The following is a 16,303-nucleotide window of genomic DNA, read 5'->3' on the forward strand; positions in this document are numbered from 1 at the left end:
CCTTCCCTTTCAGCTTTCAGGTTTCACCTATCATCTTGTGTTTCCCTCTTCTCTCCCCCCGCCTTTTAAACCTACTCCTCAGCTTTTATTCTCCAGTCTTGTGTTCCCTGCCACAGTGGCCTATGTTCTAAACCAAAGCTACCGCCCCACCAGCACTGTTAATAATTCCCTTCGAGTCTTGGGAAGGTTTGTATTCCTCCTCGTGCACAATGTGGTTAAAGCAGTTAACCTGAGATCCCCAACGGTGGGATCCTCCTTTCCCACTGAGGTTGCAAAGTGACTTTGAACTCGGAGTCCTAGCCACCCACACTCACCGGCCCATGGGTCGCAGGAAAAGGCGAACTTCTCAAACTGATTTCTGTTTCTGTGTGGGAAGAGTAGAGATATAGCAACCGTAAGTTTCTCATTAACTCTGAGTGTGGAGAAGTGGTCGGACAGAGTCATACTGAAGGACGTGGGAGGGGGGGAGTTCATCGAGTTCATTCTGTCAGGTCCCAGAAGGGGAAATGACACTGCGTGACCCCCTGACCCCGCAGTGCCCCGAGGAGAGAACTGTATGTGACCCCCCCCATCCCCACCCAGTCCCAGAGGGGGGCAAGCACAGTGTGTGACAATGGGGCTTGTCCCTGGTCTTGTGTGTCACCCAGAACAGCTGCCGCCGGGTTACTGCAGGGGCTTAGATCATTAGTGAAGGGAGGGTCCAGATCCAATCCAGCTTGGCACAAAGTGCCGATCGAGGTTACTAGGGACCATGGCATTGACCGCTCCCTGGGACGGAGGCCTGATGAAGAGGGGACCAAGAGTGCAGCTGGAATTGGAACGTTCAGCCATGAGGCCAGGAAAACATGGTGGCTGGAATGATCCTTCATTGCAGGCGCTTCTCTTCGGAGAACAGTTGAACATATTTCAGAGCCAAAGGCAGGCTGGCGCAGAGTGCAACTAAGGCTAGAGATGCAAACAGATTCATTAATGCTGATTGTCTGTCCTTCAGGGATGTTGTGATTTGGTCTCTGGGAACAGGCGGGGCACTGGGTCACACACTCTCCTGTCTGTCCTCTTGCTCTCTGGGACTGGGTGGGGCAGTGTAAAATATTCCTGCTGAGAGCAATGGCTGGTCTGCACCGCTGTAAAAGAATTTGGAGGGGACTTGCCCACATTCTACCACAGGGAGGATAGTGCATGGTGTTGTAGTGCAAGTTCCGACCAGGAGATGGTGATAGTGAGCACAAAACAAACACACACACACACACACACACACACACACACACACACACACACACACACACACACACACACACACACACACACACACACACACACACATGCACAATACATGTTCAGCTGGTCAGGCAGCATCGATGGAGGGGAATGAATAGTCGACATTTCGGGTTGAAACCCTGTCCAAACATCAGTGGCCATACTTTGGTCATATTATGCAGACCTGGATTGCATTACTTGATTGTTCTTTTCCCCAGTGGAATATGATTCAAAATCAAATTATGTATACATTACACATCCTTGAGATTTACCTCCTGACATGCAGCTGTGAAAAAAAGAAACCCAAAAGAACCCATTTAAAAAAAAGGCCATCAAACACCCAATGTGCAGAGAAGGAAAATCAAATCATGAAAACAATAAACGCAAGCAAATAGCATTCTGAACTGAAATCCACAAGGACTGTTTGTTCATGGACCCTTAGTTCAGTGAAGAGTGGAGCAGTGAGCCTTTGCCTCGGACCCCGACACCCTGACCTTTTCAATCTGGCCTGGTACCCAAATCATTGTCCAAATCTTGGGTTCAATCACCTCACTACGCTCTGGGGCCTGGACCCTGTCGCCTCGATTTGGCCTGTACCTGACCTTTCCGATTGAACCTCGGGTCGTCCTCGCTCTCGGTGGTGGGCCCTCTGCCTCGCCTCACCTCAGTTCTGTCACATCGAACTGACTCCAAGCCCAAAGGGAAGTGACAGACTATTGTTTGCAATCAATGTATTTGCCAGGAAAAGTGTGTCTAACAAAGTATTCAATTGTTTTCCTTGTTTTATTAGTCAGAAGTTGCTGAGATACACCCGTGCCATCTTTAACCTGGAGATTTTATTTACGTTTCCAGGTGACATGTTCCCGAGTATTGTACTCAGGTTTCCGTACTGAACAAGTCATGGCTGAGGAGAGCAGCGAAGATTCACAGCTTGCTTCCTGGCACAGCAGGTCTTCATCCTGGAAAGACTGGCCTGAGCTTAGAACAATGGCAAAATGACTCACTGAGAAGTTCTTTCGGGTCTGACAGGTTAGACGATGTGCCCCCTGGATGGGGTAACTAGAACGAAGGAGGCAGAAGATTGTCCTTACAGGGGAAGCACAGTAGTGTAGCGGTTAGTGCAATCGCTTTGCTGTGCCAGCGACTCTCCATCCGGGTTTGCACGTTCTCCTTGTGAGCTGGTGGGTTTCCTCTGATTTCCCCTGGAGGTGCAGGCTGACAGCTGATTGTAAATTGCCCCCGATGTTGGTAGGTTATTAGAGACAGATGACTGAAAATTGCCCTGGTGGGGTAGGTGATGGAAAAAGCTTACTGTAAATTACCCCAGTGGTAGGTGATTGGAGTTGTAAATTGCCCCCGATGGGGGTAGGAGGTGGCCCAGTTGATGACATGGGCGAGAGTGTAGGTTTCACAGAAATAAATGGAGGAAAATAATTGATGGGTTTGCTCTGACAGCCAGCATAAATGCAATGGACTGAATGGTCTTTTAAGTGGTAAGGAGATACAGCAACAATATAACTTTTTAAAGAAAAGTCACGTTCCCTTAATCTGTTGGAGTTCTTTGAGGATGTAGTTCTTAGAATAGATTAGGGAAAGGTGGGAACCAGATGTAACTGGAATTTTTTAAAGGACTCCACACAGTGAGTTGTTCACAAGACCATAAGACATAGGAAAAGAATCAGGCCATTCAGCCCATTGAGTCTGCTCTGCCATTCCATTATCACTGATCCCAGCTACCACTTGAAACCCATTCACTTGCCTTCTCGCCATATCCTTTGATGCCCTGACCAATTGGGAAACTAGAAACTTTCACCCTAAACGTACGCATGGACTTGGCCTCTACCGCAGTCTGTGACAGAGTATCCCACAGATTAACGACTCCCTGGCTAAACAAAATTAAAGCATAACTTGGGAGTTATTCCACTGCATTGTGTTAGTACTTTTCCCTTTTGCATTTATGCTCGGAATTATAGTAATGGAAGGCTCATAAATAGGTTTTCTCTGTATCTCAGTACAGTCTACGAAGCAATTACCAGTTAAATTGAGAATTATGAAACAGAAAGGAAAAAAGTAGGCAGAATCAGATATGTAGGTTTGGCCTGGTGGAGGATCAAAATAACCTGCAGAAAGTTGTAAGATTAGTCAGCTCCATCATGGCAGTTAGCCTCTGTAATATTCAAGATATCTTCAAAGTGTGGTGCCTCAGAAAGGCAGCATCCGTCATTAAGAACCCCCCACAATCCAGGACTTGCCCTCTTCTCATTGTTACTATCAGGAAGGAGGTACAGAAGCCTGAAGGCACACACTCAGTGATTCAGGGACAGCTTCTTCCGTCTACCATCTGATTTTTAAATGGACATTGAACCCAAGAAAACTTCCTCAATATTTTTTGTTTTGCATCACTTATTTTAATTAAGCTATTTAATATACATGTATATACTCACAGTAATGCAGTTTATATTTATTATGTATTGCATTTTATTGCTGCTGTAAGGTTAACAATTTTCACACATATGCAGGTGATATTTATCCTGATTCTGATTCTGTGTCTGTGCTTGTGCTGTGTTACTCATCTCACAGTTCAGCAAAGGGAACTTGAAGTCACATTTCAAAAATTGCTGATAATATTAAAGTTGATAGGATTGGATTATGGAGCACAATATGGAGAGGCTTCAGGGCAAGTTTTTCCCTCTCCAGAAATATAATTGATTATTAAAAAACAAATGGGACACTCTACTCCTCTACAAATGGGACACTATTGTTATACAAATGGGACATTCTACTGTCTTAATTCACTTTACCAAATATATCAGTACATTTGTTTATGATCTTTACAATATGTCAACATCTCATCGATTCTTCAGTGCAAACACTCCAGCTTAAATAACTGTGAGAGGCAAATACACAGGACTCAGGCCTTGGGTGTTAAGTGGAACAAGGATACTTCCGCCATCCTTTGTAAAGGGGTAAGGGAACCTCTGCATGCTGTGACACTCAGTCTGTTTCTGCTTGGGCTCTATACACCTGGAGCAGCCATATTGAATGGTGGCCATCAGGTTGAGGGCAACAATGTATACACTTTTCCTTTTTCCTTGGGACATTACACTCCTGGGACTCACTGCATTTTCTTTCGGCATCCACACGAAACCAAGGATGGCTTCAGAGGTGAGGGATGTGAGATTAGGCCACACACAGAGGAACTCTGCAGGCCAAGCAGCATCTGGGCTGAATTCCTCTTGCATTTTGCATGCGCTTATCCAGAATTCCAGCAGCTGCAGTGAGTCACGTGTCAGCAACACCGAGATCACCAAGTTCTTGCCACGCCCTGGCTCCCCCAACCTGAGTCTCCAGGACCTTCAGGGAGTCATTGATGGTAAAGGTACCAGACGACTGGTCAGACCAGCACCAAAAGGGCCTCATGCACTCATTAGCCCCCCTCCCCATTAAAGGCCCTATCCATGGTTGAAGGTGGGTCATTAGCGAGCCAGCATGTGATGATTGTGTCACACTTCATGTGAATTAACTATGGACGCCAAGGCCAGCTCAATCCGTTGACAGATATCAAACAATCTGTGGCTGGTAAAGTGTTTTTAAAGTGACAAAGATATTCAGTTAGTGTGAATTTAGCTTTAGCATCAATTGCTAGCTCACTTTGTGACTTATAGAAATCTTTTATGAAATAAGCAATTCACGGTTCAAAGTAAATTTATTATCAAAGTACATATATGTCATCATATACAACCCTGAGATTTGTTTTCTTGCATGCGTTCAGAATCAATGAGGCAATACACGCTGCAAAGACAGACAAACAATGCAGGTGAGCGTCTTTGCTATTATTAAGGAGAAGGTGCTTGGGAAGCTGAAAAGACTGAAGGAACAGATGGACTACGCCCCTGAGTTCTGAAGGTTTGTGGAGGCAGTAGTAATGATTTTCAAGAATCACTAGATTCTGGAATGGTTCCTGAGGACTGGAAAATTGCAAATGTCACTCTACTTTTTTAAAAGGGAAGGAGGCAGAAGAAAGGAAATTGTAAGTCAGATAGGTCGACTACAGTGGCTGGAAAGCTGTTGGAATCTATTACTAAGGATGAGTTTTCATGGTACTTGGACATACATGATAAAATAGACCAAAGTCAGCATGGTTTTCTAAAGGGGAAATTTTGCTTATCAAAGCTGTTGGAATTCCTTGAGGAAATAACAGGCAGGATATATAAAAGAGAATTGGTTGATGTTGTTTACTTGGATTTTCAGAAGGCCTTTGCAAGGTGTTGTACGTGAGGCTGCTTAACCAGTGAAGAGTCCATGGTATTGCAGGATCGGCTCTAGCTTGCATAGAAGATTGGCTGATTGGCAAGAGGAAAAGAGTGGGAATAAAGGGAGCCTGTTCTGGTCGGCTGCTGGTGACTAATGGTGTGCCACAGGGGTCTGTGTTGGGACAGATTCTCCTTACACAATATGTCAGTGATTTAGATGAATGAATCAATGGCTTTGTGGCCAACTTTGCACATGGTATGAAGATAGGTGGAAGGAAAGGTAGTTTTGAGGAAGGATGATGTCTTTACAACAAGGACTTAGTTTGGGAGAATGGACAATGAAGTGGCAGATGGTATATAGTGTAGGGATATGTACGTTTGTGTACTTTGGCAGAAGGAATTTGGGTGTGGACTTTTTTTCTAAATGAGGAGAAAATTCAAACTTCAGTGCAAAGGTATTTGGAGACCCAGGTAGGTTGAGTTGATGTCAAGGAACGCAAATGAAATGTTAGCATTCATTTTGAGAGGCCTAGAATACAAAATCAAGGTTGTAATGCTGACTCATTGGTTAGCCCACACTTTGAGATTTATCTAACAAGAGATGTGCTGGCATTGGAGGGTGTCCAGAGGAGGTTCACGAGAATAACCACAAGTATGAAAGGGTTAACATATGAGACGTGTTTGATGGCTCTGGGGCTGTACTCACTGGGGTTTAGAAGAATGAGAAGGCTCCTCCCAGCTGGATTCTCCCTATGTGCCCGGAGAATCACTCTCACCGCGAGTTGCCTGTGGGATCTCTGCAGTGGGGAAAGGATGGTCTTTGCAGTTCTGTGAAGGAGGTGAGGAGAAAGATAATCTTGTACAGAGGTTAGAGCTGTGCCTCACATCTCCACAATCCCCTGCTCGAGTCGTACCTTGGGTGCTGTTCATGTCAAGTCTGTACGCTGTGCCTCTGACCAAGTGGCTTTCCCAAAGACTTACGGGTTGGATAACTGGCTACTGCTAATTACCCCTTATGTAGGATTGGGGTAAAATAATTACAATTGATGGGAACGTGAGTTGAAGTTAAGTTCCAGAGGAAGAGAAGTAAAGAGGGAGAATGGGGGCATTGGCATGAGTCAAATGAGATTTATGTCATAATAAGTGTCAAAGGTCTTATTGTGTCCTTGATTGGTAAGGGTGTCAAAGGTTATAGGGAGAAGGCAGGAGAAAGGGGTTGAATGGGAATATGATTCAGCCATGATTGAATGGTGGAGCGACCCAATGGAACAAATGTCCTGATTCTGTTCTTAAGTCTTATAGTCAACCCCAGATATCCAATCTCACTTTTTAGCTACAATTGTTTAGACCTGGCAATATCCTTGTATATCTCCCCTGCACCTTCTCCAGTGCAAGCCCATCTTTCAAATAAGCAGAGTTGTATGTCGTACTTACTGCTGGAATAAAGCATATTTTCTCAGCGTGACACATGAAAATACTAAAGATATATATATAATTTTAAAATTTAAGGTTATAGGGAGAGACCATAGGACAAAAGAGGTGCATAACTATTGTCTGTTTGTGAAGCATTTGCTAAAGGCCTGTACTTTTAATCTTGGAATAGGGTTGCCCTGGGTTACTGGATGTTGCCTTGTTGTGAGCAATCCATGTTGTTGGACTTTTTTGTTTTCCTTTTCTTCTTCTTCCTCTCTTGACTGGAGCTTGCAGAACCATCCTCTCTGACCTTTGGAAGTAGAGAGAGAGCAATGTAAATGTTAGGTGACTTCATGGGGAATTCGACTTGTTCAGATACATCATGGAGTTGAAATTAAATCAAAATGTTTGTCTGAGGTACGGATCCAGAAGGTACGAACTGGAAAATCAAGCACTTTCCACCAGCCTCAGGACAGCTTCTATTCCGCTGTTTTACACTTTTAAATGGACCCCACATGGAACATAGAGCAACACTCCACCCTTTGGCCCACAATCTTGTGCTGGCCCTTTAATCTAAACTTCTTTCTTACATAGCCCTCCATTTTTCTATTGATCACGTGCCTATCTAAATTTCTTAAATGCCGCTAATGTATCTGTCTTAGCCACCACCCCAGGCCAGGCATTCGATGCACTCAGCACTCACTGTGTAAAAAAATACTTCTACTTCCCTATACTTTCCACCAATCACCTTAAAATTCTGCCTCTAACTTTTATCCATTTCCACCCTGGGAACAAGTCACTGGCTATCCACTCGATCTATGGCTCTTATCATCTTGTACACCTCTATCAAAACACTTCTCATCCTCTAAGTTCAAAGTACATTTTATTATCAGAGTACATATATATCACCACATACAACCCTGTGATTCATTATCCTGCAGGCATACTCAGCAAATCTATAGGATAGTAACTATAACAGAATCAATGAAAGATCAAGTACAGTATAGAAGACAACAAATCGTGCAAATGCAAAGATAAGTAAATACCAATAAATAATGAGAGCATGAAATAACAGAATAAAGAGTCCTAGAAGTGAGATAATTGATAGTGGGAACATCTCAAAGGATGGGCAAGTGTAGTTATTCCCTTTTGTTTAACAGCCTGATGGTTAAGGGGTAGTCACTGTTCTTCAATCTGTTGGTGCGAGTCCTGAGGCTCTTGAACCTTCCACTTGATGGCAGCAGCGAGAGAAGAACATGGGCTCAGTAGTGGGGATCTTTGTTGTTCCAATGAGAAAATGCCTCTAATGTATATACCACTACCACTAAACGTAGCAGGACATTTTACACAACTACCACTCTCTGTGTAAAGAACTTGCCTCTGACACCCCCCCACTCCACCATACTTCCCTACAATCAACTTAAAATTATGCCCCCACGCATTAGCCATTTCCACCCTGGGAAAAAGTCTCTGGCTGTCCATTCGATCAGAATCAGAAGCAGAATCAGAGTCAGGTTTATTATCACCGGCATGTGACGTGAAATTTGTTAACTTTGCAGCAGCAGTTCAATGCAATACATAATCTAGCAGAGAAAAAATAATAAATAAAATAAAATAATAATAACAATTAATTAATAAGTAAATCAATTACAGTATATGTATATCGAATAGATTAAGAAAACATGCAAAAAGCAGAAATACTGTATATTAAAAGAGTGAGGTAGTGTCCAAGGGTTCAATACCCATTTAGGAATTGGATGGCAGAGGGGAAGAAGCTGTTCCTGAATTGTTGAGTGTGTGCCTTCAGGCTTCTGTATCTCCTAGCTGATGGTAACAGTGAGAAAAGGGCATGCCCTGGGTGCTGTGTCTATGCTTTTATCATCTTATACACCTCCATCAAGTCACCTCTCATCTTCCTTCCCTCCAAAGAGAAAAGCTCTAGCTTCCTCCACCTATTCTCATGAGACATGCTCTCTGAACCTGGCAGCATTCTGGTAAATCTTCTCTGCACCCTCCTTAAAGCTTCCACACCCTTCCTATAGTGAGGTGACCCAAAATTACCACAATATTCCAAGTGTAATCTAACCAAGGTTTTACTGAACTGCAAAATAACCTCATGGCGTTGAACTCCCTCTCCTAACTAATAAAGGCCTGTACACCACACAACGTCTTGATCACCCTATCAACTTGCATGGGAACTTTGAAGCATCTGTGGATATGGTCTCATATGCTAAGGATGAATTCCTGATCTCCCAATCTACCTCATTGCACTTTAAATTAGAACACTACCACTGCCTCTACAGTATTATAAAACTACGTATTAGCTCCTTATAGTTATTGACGGACTAATTCATCCGCCACGTTCTTTTGATTGACTTTAAATAAACAATATCAGTGCAGACACCTAGTGCAGATAATGGATGGCCTTCAGACAATGCTTTCAATGACTGCATCCTCCAAATTTTAATTTCATTGCAACATTCAAGACGATTGTCAATACCTTGCTATTGCTAACTTGTTGAAGTAGTGAAATTGTTTCATTTTCACTCCTGGTTGTTTCTGGCATAGAAACATAGAAAACCACAATACAAAGGGCACAATACAGGCCCTTTGGCCCACAAAGTTGTGCCGAACATGTCCCCACCTTCTTCAAGCCTGAATGCTTGAAACCACAGTGAACAAAACGGTTCTGAATTGTCATACCGTTTGTTTCTCCCCAACTACCTGTGACAAAAATCACCGCTTTTTGAACACAAACACACACAAATGACGCTATTTAAAAATTGATTGCTCTAAGCGCTGTATAGCGTCTAATGGCCACGCAGGTGCACAGAACCGACGTTTGTTAGAAGTTGTTTGGCAACAGTCTCCTGCCTCAATTAAGCAGCATACTGTCCCAAGTAAGTAAAGGGAATCCTGATTTAGTTTTCGGTCTGTAAGAGTTGTCTCAGATAAATGGCTACCCCAATAATGAGAATCCACTGTATGTAATATTTGAGGTTCCTTAAGGTTATAATAGAGGGGGTGGTAGTGGGGATAATCTCCCAATACCTGTTAAATGCTTCCAATGTATGTCTCAAATAGCCTCTTCTGGTTTAAGATGACACTAGTGTATACAACGATGACTTGCTGGCAGCAAACACAACTACTAATTGCTTCATTAATGACAGTTTTTCTTATAAAATGAATTGAATTGACTTTCTTCAATATTCTCTGCAATCAGTAGCCTGTCATTTCCCTTTCAGAGATGAACTTTTAATCTACCTGCGTGACCTGGCGTTATTGCATAGACCTGAGGTCTCGAAGGAGCAGGATGGTTGCGATGTGGCATGTACCGGCCGAATCAAAGAGGCAAGGGGGAGTCGACTACGTGGACACCAGCTTGCTCTTCATATCATGCTCCCCTGGCTTGTGTGTCATGTAGGCAGATGGGATACAACATCCAATGAAGTTCCTCAATTATGCTGTAGCTGAACCTGTATGAGTGAAGGGAACTGATGGAGGTAAGGCGATGTATCATTAAGGTAAGTTTATTGCATGCTACACCCGGCTTAAGTGATCGTAGATTAGTCTTTTCTTATAATCTTATGTTCTACATAGGATATTTTAATCTTTTACATTGTAGGTATAAACTGAGACTTGATTTTCATTTCAGCAGGGGGCAAGATATTTGAGACAGAGCATGAGATTTCATCAGGGATTAGAGAGTGCAATGTCACCTAAACCTGACAAAGGTTTGCAGATGGTGAAGCAGCATCAGCACCGGACTCCAAGGCAAATGGTCCTGAGTTCAAATCTGGCCAGCTCCTTGCACACTTTCCATTTGTGATGGGAAGAGCATTGAGCTAGCAACTTGGCCACGTAAGAAAAAAAGTCAAATGCTAAGGAAACAGCAAAAAACGCCATCCGACGCACCACAGGGCATGAAAAAGGAACAAGAGAACTGACAAAGGGTTGATTCACTTAATGCAAAAATTTTGGGCTGGTGTAGGGGGATGGGAGGGGAGGAATGGAGTTGTGTAAGAGGGAGTTTTTGATCGAGGGGAGAAAATGCTGAAGGATTATTGAGAAAAAAGTAAGCAATACTTTCCATTGATGGATAAAGCCATTACTACAGAGTGAAAATGTTGGGGGCAAAATAGTGTAACAGTTTTATAGATTCATAAAGTCTTACAACATGCAATGAGGCCATTCAGCTCAACTCATTCATACCCACTGTGTTACCAAGTGAGCTTATCACAGCTGTCTGCATTTTGCCCGTGGACATAGAAGCTTTCCTTATTCATGTTCTTATCTAGATAACTATTAAGTGTCAACTTGTCCACCTCAACCACTATTCCTGGCAGCTCGTTCCAAATACTCACTACCCTTTGTGTAAAGAGGTCGCTCCTGATGTCACTTTCAGATATCTTATCTCTTCTCTTAACCCTATGCCCTCGTTTTAGTATCTTTTCCCTGAGAAAATTTATTTCAAGGTGGTTTGTGGTAACATATGTACTTTGATAATAACTTTACTTTGAACTTTGATCTTCAAGACATATGTCAGTGACAATAAAGTTGATTCCAATTCTGATTATCAAATTCAAATTAAATTTATAATGTGTTACCATATTCAACCCTGAGATTCTATTACCAGCAAATAGTGTTTGAGGAAGTCAGCTAAATTTAAAACACAGCTGTGTCCTGTGTTTGATAATTTACTGACATCTTACAAATATAATACCACAAGATAATTTGACACTCTGCTTGTCCAAATCACCACTTGGGTCTGAGACCCATAAAATGTGCATTCATCCTGTCTATGGCCCTCATGATCCTATATACTGTCACCTCTATCAGGTCACCCCTCAATCGCTTACGTTCCAGGACATAAATTCCTAGTCTATGCAGACTCTCCTTGTAACTCACCCCAAGTCCAGGCAACATCCTGGTAGATCGTTTCTGCACTCTTTCTAGTTTAACAACATCCTTCGTGACCAACACGATACATTTGCTTATGAATGCATATTATAATCTGCTGTGTAACACACAAATCATTGGAGGAACTCAGCTGGTCAAGCAGCATCTATGGAGGGGAATAAACAGATGATGTTTTGGGCCAAGACCCTTCATCAGAGCCTGATTGAGTGCTGACACAGTATTATTTTTGTTGTCCTTTTTCACATTGTTTGTTTGCCAGTCTTTGTCTGTTTGTGTAGTTTTATTTGTAAATTCTACTGTGATTATTTTTTCTTGTAAATGCCTACAAGAAAATGTATCTCAAGGTGGTATATGGTAACATGGGGTATATGTATTGAACATTGAACCCATGAACATTACCTCACTACTTTTTTATTTCTACTTTCTTGCACTGCTTATTGAATTTAACTATATAGTTACTGTAATTCATTTTTTCTCCATTATCATGTATTGCTGCCACAAAGTTAGATAGGTACTTTATTGATCCCAAAGGAAATTACAGTGTCACTGTAGCATTACAAGTGCACAAATATAAATAGTAGAAGAGAAGTAGAAAGAATCAAACACAAGTTACCACAAACAGGAGGGGATTATCATTTCCCTGACTATAGGTTGACTCGTTAAGAGTACAATGGCTCAGGGTAAGAATGGCCTCATATAGCACTCTTTGGAGCAGAGCAGTTGTCTTAGTCTATCACTAAAAGTGCTCTGCTGTTCAGCCAAGGTGGCATGCAGACGGTGAGAATTACCAGGATTTTCTGTAGGAAAATTTCACCACATATGCCAGTGTTATTAAACCTGGTTCTGTGCTTTGATAATAAACTTTATGTTGACTTGGACATGGATACACAAGGAATGCAGGTTTGTGGATCATGAGTAGGTAGAAAGGATTGGTTTAAATTTGCACTATTATTAGAATAAAATTACTTTGAACACTAAGCTTCAAACTTCATGACATATGTCGGTGGTGATAAACTTGATTCCAATTCTGGTTACCAGAGGATACCATTACCAGCAAATATTGTTGAAGGAAATGAGCTAATTTAAAAACACAGCTGTGTCTTGTGTGTGATAATTTACTCACATTCTACAAAATATGATACATCAATACAAAAGACTGTTTTATTCTACAAAATTATCACCTTGGCACTGAGACCAATACAGGCCATGGGATTATAAACTTATTCAAACATAGGATCACAAAAAGAGGCCATTCAGTCCATTGTGGCCATTCTATCTCTCTGCATAGAGAAAGAGTGGTCAGTAGGTACACCATTACTATGGTGAGTAATGTCATGACAACAATATTATTTTCTTCAAAACGCTAAGTTAATTTAGATTAAACTAATCCAATTTAATTTTTCATATTTCTGTGGGCAAAATAAATGTATGTTTGGATTGTAATAACATACTTCAGATGCTTGGACCTGATTATCTTGATATTGGTTCTTAATTTCTTACAGCAAACAAAATAGGTTTAATGGGGGACACAAGAGATGACAGCTGTTGGAATCAGGAGCTACAAGCAATCAGCTGGAGGAACTGGTTGAGCAGCATCTGTGGGGAGTGGGGAGGGGAAATCAGTAAAAATCATAGAGTAATAACCACAGAAATAGGCCCTTCAGCCCACTCAACCATGCTGACCAAAATGCCCACCTCAGCTTGTCCCCATTTGCCCTTGTTCAGCCCACATCTTTCAGAACTTCTCCTAAACACAAACCTGTCCAAGTGTGTTTTAAATGTTGCATTTATCCCTGCCTCTACAACTTCCTTTTGACAGCTCATTCCATATACAAACTTTCCATGATGTTGTCTGTTTAAAATCTTTCCACACTTACCTTACAAGTATGCCCTCTAGTTTTCAAAGTTCAAAGTAAATTTATTATCCAAGTACATATATGTCATCATACACAACCCTGATATTCTTTCTCTTGTGGAAAACCACAGTAAATACAAAGGAACAATACAGACAAACAACAAAAGAAAAACAACTAACTGTGCAAACACAAAAAGGAAGAGAATTAAAAGTATAATAATAACGATTAATAAACAAGCAATAATATTGAGAATTACGAGATAAAGAGACCTTGAAAGTGAGTCCATAGGTTGTGGGAACAGATGGGTCAAGTGAAACTGAGTGAAGTTAATCCCTCTTGCTAGAACATGATGGTTGAAGGGTAATAGCTTTTCCACTGTTTTTGATTCCACATTCTCTGCGTAAAAGACTGTTTGCATTTATGCTGTCTATACCACCCATCATTTTGCACATCTTGTCATTGCTGATTTACTGGAGTCTGAAATCTCACACTCTTTTGTCAATCAAACTTTATTTAATTGTACAGGAATAAGCAGATGATGGTTCGGGCCAAGACCCTTCTCAACCTGGAATGTTGACTGTTTATTGCTGTTCATGGATGCTGAGTTCTTCCAGCACTTCTTGTGTGTTACTCTGGATTTCCAGCATCTGCAGAATCTGTTGTATTTATTTATGTTCACAAAGAAAACAGACTGGCCTTCGTCACCAACTGTTCTTGTTTGAACTAAGAAGTGCTATTTTCATACAGAAATTAACTTGTTGGATACAGATATTGATCAAATTGAAACTGTACTCTACTGAATCCCATCATTTACATATTTAAGTACCAATCATAATACATATTTCAGAAGTTAATAACCAATTAAATCAATTAAAGGCCAATAATACTTGAGAATTAATAAATAAATGTGAAAAATAACCGTCCAGTAGTTAGTGCGTCCTTTATTTACTTGTATCCATTGGTTGCATCTTTATCTTGCTCTGTGACCTTGGATTAAACAGAAGGGCTGTACAAAGGAGAGTTGGGCTTTCAAGGACAGTGTTCAGGCTGGGTGACTGCTCCGTGCTGCACACTGCCCCTGTCTCTTGTCTTACCGAAAAAGGATGGTGTTCTGTTAGCACACCATCTTAATTCTGTCCATACTGCAACGTCCACACCCTCTGACTCCTACGATCCAAGGAATAAGGTTCTGGCCTGGCCCCTACCTCTCCCTGTATCTTGGGTGCTTGAGTCACGGCTACAGTCTCGAAGGTCTTTGCATTCTTTTCAACATTCTTTCGGGTCAAAACACATCAGCTTGTCTGTTGCTCCAAAGTCAGGTGAAACTTTGTTTAGATCAGAATCACTTGCTTGGCTGGGATATTAAGCAATAACCTTGAACAATGGGCATTAGCGAGCTTTGGTGGAAACATATTGTGGTCAGACCATCATTGTTTCAGACAGCACACTGCCTCAGTCTGCACAAAGTTGCAATGAGCAGAAACTATTTTGAAATATTTTTACCACATCCTGCCTCTACTTTATATGTAGGTTAACGTTACTTTTCAATCTTGTCAGATTCAGTAAAGTTCACCTTTCCTTCAGGCGAGGGAAGGGCAGCTTTCCATTGAGAGGTAGCAACTTAAAGCATAGCTTTACTTGTCACAGGTACATTGAGACTTTGAAACCTGCATTGAAATGTGTCGTTTGCATCAAGTCAAATCAACGGAGGATGTGCTGTGGGCAGATGGCAAGTGTCGCCACGGTTCCAGCGCCTACATCTCACTAACCCGAACCCATGTGTCTTTAGAATGTGGCAGGAAAGTGGTACACCCTGACCAAACTCATGCAGTCACAAAGAGAATGTGCAAACTCTCTATGGACAGTGACAGGAGTCAAACCTCACCTCCCCCCAGTCCTACAGCTGCTGTTGTAAAGTGTTGTAGTAAGGGGTATACATAGGGTAAATAGAGGGGTACAGATTGGGAAAATGTGGGCTTTTTCCACTGAGGTTGGGTGGGATTAGAACTAAATATCACTGATTAAGGGAGAAAGGTGAACAGTTTAAGGGGAACACGAGGGGAAACTTCTTCAGAGGGTCATGAAGGAGTGGAACGAGCTGCTGGTGCCGGTGGTGCACATGAGCTCAATTTCAACATTTAACAGAAGTTTGGATAGGTACATGGATGTGAGGGGTATGGAAGGCTATGGTCCTGGTACAGGTTGATGGTATTAGGCAGTTTAAATGGTTCAGCACAGATCTGATGGGCATTTTTCTATGCAGTAGCACTCTATGACTCTAACCACTACACTACCATGGCGCCCACAGTACAAAATAACAGGAGGAAGACATTTTCTCACTCACACTTATTCCAGTATTCAATTAGGTCACGGCTGATTTTTTATCTCAATGCCAACTTCCTTCTCTAAACTATGACGCCACACTGCCCCCTCCCCACCACCGGTAGAGCCACCATCTTGCAGTTCCTGTGATCTGGGTTCAATCCTGATCTCGGTGCTGTGGGTGTGGACCTTATGTCTTAAACCTAGAACATAGAACATAGAACTTTACAGCACATTACAGGCCCTTCGGCCCACAATGTTGTGCCGACCATGTAACCTACT

At 42.1% G+C, this 16,303-nt stretch overlaps 1 protein-coding gene across 2 annotated transcripts in view; it reads right to left on the minus strand.

Annotated features, from left to right (window-relative positions):
* Positions 1-3,677: 3,677 nt before the first annotated feature.
* The window catches only part of LOC132393825 (uncharacterized), a 49,072-nt gene continuing 36,446 nt past the window's right edge, over positions 3,678-16,303 (minus strand). The window contains exons 7-8 of one of the 2 annotated variants that reach the window (XM_059969216.1): positions 7,097-7,233; positions 3,678-6,338 (exon numbers count right to left, since the gene is read on the minus strand). In XM_059969216.1, coding sequence (XP_059825199.1) covers positions 7,126-7,233 — 108 coding nt within the window. In that variant the 3' untranslated portion in view covers positions 3,678-6,338; positions 7,097-7,125. Of the gene's footprint in view, positions 7,234-16,303 lie in introns of both variants that reach the window. The other variant, XM_059969215.1, reaches the window with a different exon arrangement.

The sequence above is a fragment of the Hypanus sabinus genome, chromosome 5, assembly GCF_030144855.1.
Source record: "Hypanus sabinus isolate sHypSab1 chromosome 5, sHypSab1.hap1, whole genome shotgun sequence".
NCBI lineage: Eukaryota > Metazoa > Chordata > Chondrichthyes > Myliobatiformes > Dasyatidae > Hypanus > Hypanus sabinus.